The 4,575-nt window shown below is 40.6% G+C and overlaps 1 protein-coding gene across 1 annotated transcript in view; it reads left to right on the plus strand.

The window, feature by feature from the left end:
* Positions 1–3,828, plus strand: part of LOC108577661 (sodium-dependent neutral amino acid transporter B(0)AT3) — a 9,236-nt gene extending 5,408 nt beyond the window's left edge. Inside the window, exons 7-13 of the mRNA XM_017940848.1 lie at positions 7–35; positions 126–270; positions 365–566; positions 803–962; positions 1,039–1,201; positions 1,305–1,505; positions 2,942–3,828. Of these exons, the coding sequence (XP_017796337.1) occupies positions 7–35; positions 126–270; positions 365–566; positions 803–962; positions 1,039–1,201; positions 1,305–1,505; positions 2,942–3,094 (1,053 nt within the window). The 3' untranslated portion in view covers positions 3,095–3,828. The remainder of the gene's footprint in view (positions 1–6; positions 36–125; positions 271–364; positions 567–802; positions 963–1,038; positions 1,202–1,304; positions 1,506–2,941) is intronic.
* The last annotated feature ends 747 nt before the right edge of the window (positions 3,829–4,575 follow it).

The following is a 4,575-nucleotide window of genomic DNA, read 5'->3' on the forward strand; positions in this document are numbered from 1 at the left end:
AAGGCGACGACAATGGTCGATAAGTGCCTCGCCAGGTAAACTGATTTTCACCTAATTACATTGGAAAATAACCGAGGAACCTTATCGTTCTCCATGTATCGTGCAATCTTGCTTCACTGTTTCAGGAACAAAGACTTACTATTCCAAAATGGACTTACAGCGCACGAGAACATCACTATGGAGGAATACGATCAGGTTGTAAATACGTTAAACGCATCTGTGTTGAATCTTACTATTGAAACGTGCAGTCTTAGCGAACAGTTAGATAACGTAAGTGATATTAAGTGACGTTTCTTTAAATATATTTTCTTCTGTTATTTTTTCATCGTTTTTTTATTCTTCCGTGAAATTGATCGATCGATAGGTAGCAGAAGGGACAGGATTGGCTTTTATAGTCTTCACACAGGCGATAGTCGAATTGCCTGGCGCGCCATTTTGGTCCTGCATCTTCTTCCTCATGCTTCTAGCACTCGGCCTGGGTTCTCAGATCGGTATACTAGAAGGAATGTTGTGCGTTATATTTGACATAGATCTATTCAAGAGAATAAAGAAGCAATACATGACAGGTACAAGCTTGAAAATTCTTTTTTCTCCTCTTAACACTTTCGCTGCTACCACCGTCGAACCATTGTCGGCACAGAACTCGAATATGATCGATGACTACCGTCACGAAAATTCTCGCGAAGATCACGTGTCTGACTGAGAGTTACAAATTGGCGACACTCGACACGTCTCTCGTAATTTTGTAGTAGCAGCGAACGTGTTAAAGGACCATTTATTAAAGAGCTATTTTCTTCTTCAGGAGTGGTCTGCACTGTCTGCTTTTTCGTTGGTCTGATCTTCTGCACCGGTGCAGGAGAATATTGGCTGAAAATGTTCGACAGTTTCGCTGGTACCATTGGTCTTGTAATGGTCGCGCTCATGGAAATGATTTCTGTCATCTTCATCTATGGTCACGAGAAGTACGTTCAAAATACCAGTTGTCCCTAGGAGATAAAAAACAAAATATATATTGATATAAAATAACTGAATTTTCAGATTCACCAAAGATATCGAAGAAATGACAGGATACAAACCAGGGATGTATTGGCAATTCACCTGGCGGTTCCTCGCGCCCTTAATTATGGTCTGTATTCTCCTCTCCAGTATAGCGTCTATGTTCATCAAAAAGCCCCAATATTCTGCTTGGGACGCGTCCCGGGTAAGTACAAACATCGGTGTCCTCGATTCCGTTGCCAAAAAATTCTTAATATGACTCGACCTCGACATTTTTCTTCCCTTCCATTTTTGTTTGCTCGTTCCAGGGTATAACGGTGCCTACCGCCTATCCCAGCTGGGTGTTGGCCATAGCGGTTGTCATCATTTTCGCGGGCATCGCGCCAATACCGATTGTATTCCTTTTGAGACGGTTCCAATGCGTCAAGCTGGACGTTGACATTCATCAGGGCAGCATACGACGTATCGATACCACCGTTTCCACCAAAGAGATGATGGGCGACGTCGATGTGAGTAGATTGCGGAAATAGTTCGTTCGCAACGAGCTCGTTTCATCCACATCCAACATACCTCCTCTTCATTCGTCGCCATTTTATTTATTTAACACGTTGCCAATCGTTGAATAATCGTTAACAAATCGTTGAGAAATTATTTTTACAACATTGTGAGATTGCGACCTCCGTTCTACTCAAAAGGGGAAATAAGAGCAAGAAAATCTAGAGGGCATCTTGGCTCAGGGGGTAGTGTCCCAGCTGCCACCCCGAAGGTCCTGAGTTCGATTCTCGCTTGGTCCACCTAAAATTTTTCTTTGGTTCTTACGATATTATTGCATAAAATATTGCACGATTGCATATTTTCTTAAAAATACAAATGTGTAACTCTTTCGATTGACAACGTGTGAAAATAAAACACACAATTATTCGACACACGCATTTGCATATCAATGTGCTTCTTTCTCTCTTCACATCTCTCCCAGCTTCTTATCTTCACACTCTAAAAAAGAGACGTTGAAATAATAACGAATTTGTATCGTCATCGTGTATCAAGTAGGGGAAAGTCTCCTACATCGCATTTCCCATTTTTATCACCTTACATCAATTGTAATTTATTTGATATTCGTTAGTGTATCATCGATCGTAATTAACTGTCGATAAAACGCAATGAGGCACGTTTCTCATATGCTTGTTTAGACAACGTAGAGACGTAGTCATCATAGTGTAGAGAGAGGGGGCGACTTAATTGGCGCACCAAGAGACGCGGGCTCCGTGAATTAAAGCTGCAACAAAGAGAAAGAGAGAGAGAGAGAGAGAGAGAGAAAGGGAGAGAGAGTAAGGAAATTGACTCAAGGTGCGTCGATTAAGAATTGAACGAGCAATTAAGATTCACGTTGGACGTACCTGCAGTTATAGGGAAGCGTCCGTTCCGTGTGTGGTAACGTCGATTAATCGCTTCTTCCATAGCTACCTTTACACGTGAGTCCGTAGTTATACTACATATGGAATGCGCTCGTTTTAGCTTAATCTTTGCGCGCTTCGCACTATCGTTTCTGTCTCTCGATAACGACGGAGGTCTTCGAGCACGAGGAGGAAAAACATTGGATCACATCTTTCCCAAAGGCTTTCTCATAAAAAAGACCCTTGCGGAATTCTTAACAGAACGTTATCGATTACCAAAATAAAAAATTCGTCTGTAATATATCACCTATGAAAAAGAGAAAAAAAATAGCAGAGCGTTTATTTCAATTGAAATAAAAAGAAAAGCTTTCTGGCTTAATGTCTCACTTCTGGCACCGCACTCTTTCACCGATAAAGAACACGCGCTAGCTGGCGCACATTTCGAACGATCACGCATAGCCTTTAGCTGCGATTATTCGTTCGTTCACGAATATAAGTAAAACGGGTAGAATTCACTTGATAATTAATATCACGATGATTTCGATTTTTAGATGGACGAATATCACGATCGCCTCGAGGACTTTCCGGAAGAAGACGAAGATGTGAACAGCGACGACGATAACAACAGCGCACCGCCAATCACGAAGATCGTGCCCAATAAATTTCAGGGTAAACCCTTCAAAATGGAAGTGATGGACTATTAATCGAACGTTTGTCCCGGGTTCGCGATCGATTCTCGACGCTGTTTCGTCGAACGAACAACGGAGAAAGATGTGGATAAATTGGGAAGAAATTTATCCCTACGCGAGAGCACACCTTCGGTGTTCTTTAGGAGACGCGTAAGAAGAAAACGAGAGACGAACTTATCGATCTGGATGATCGAACGAAGATGATCGCGAGGTGCTTTTCGAAAGCAATACTTTACCTTCCGTCGAACCTGTGACACGGGAATTAGTGTACGAAGCAAATAAACGAAAACCAAAAACAAAAAAAAAAAATGAGAAGAACAAAATAAGAAGAAAAAAGAAAGAATAAGACAGCGTTACAGAAAAATGTGGTAATCGTAACGAGAGAGAGACCGATTTTAATCGCGCTCGAGATCGTTTCGTCGCGCATTCGTTATTATTTTTCTATTGGTTTGCTCGGTTCTATGAGACGCAAAGTATAATATCATTTTTAACGGCCTGAACGTCATGGAAACGACGACGATTCTGTTTCACTGTCAAACGAGATTACACTCTTTGACGTGTTCTTTACGTTTGCTCGTTCGATTTCAATTATACATCAGACAAAAAAGAAATTAGAGAATCACACGTGTAACCACCTGTTTAACATCGTCGTCGTTCAACAATTATAGATATCCTCCGCGAAGAAACGAATCGCGTTGATATTAGTCTCCCTCCTTCGCGACTTTAGTAGAAGAAAAAAGAGTAAAAAAGAGTGCCGTCTGCTTTATACGATGAGTATAATTTCACGATCGACCTTCCGAATTTTCACAATTTCAACGACAGGTCGTTCTAAAGAAAGAAAAGAGAAAAACCCAGTCGAATAGTTCCGACGAATTAGACTCGTCGACATAGCAAAAATCGAATAACATACATACGTTCGAAACGTATTTTCACGATCGATTTCTAGACGGTGAGTACGTTCCTATACTGCTTCCAAACCTCAGGGGTGAGAACAAGGTGAAAAAAAGAAGAAGAAAAAAATAGAGTAAAAAAGCAAAGAAAAATAGTCAGACGAAGTAATGAAAATGTCGTCAAGAGCTAAATCTAGGAATTCTAAACCACCGGAAACCCTACTCGCCTAAATAGCTCCGTATACGAGTAGGTTAAACATATAGTGTATAGACGGTATCTCTTCGCGAGTTTCGTAAAAAAGAGAAAACAAAATACTTCCTAGAAATCCAAGATACTACTTACCGTAGACCGCGCGAAGTTCCGTTTCTAAAGGAAAAAAAATGAAAAAAAAAAAGAAGAAAATCTGGACGTCTCGAAAGACAGAGACGTGTCAAAGTATAATTTTTTTTTCTCTCCATAGGGTCGTACTTAAGAGAATAAAAAAGAAATAAATAAAAAAAACTAGAGAAAAGAACAGAAACCACGAAGAGGAGATTTTTGTTCGCGATGATTCGAGTCTTCGACGAAGTTCCCTTTCGTAAATGAAAAGTACTTCTTTCAGTTCG

This window comes from Habropoda laboriosa, unplaced genomic scaffold (assembly GCF_001263275.1).
Source record: "Habropoda laboriosa isolate 0110345459 unplaced genomic scaffold, ASM126327v1 scaffold5, whole genome shotgun sequence".
Classification (NCBI taxonomy): domain Eukaryota; kingdom Metazoa; phylum Arthropoda; class Insecta; order Hymenoptera; family Apidae; genus Habropoda; species Habropoda laboriosa.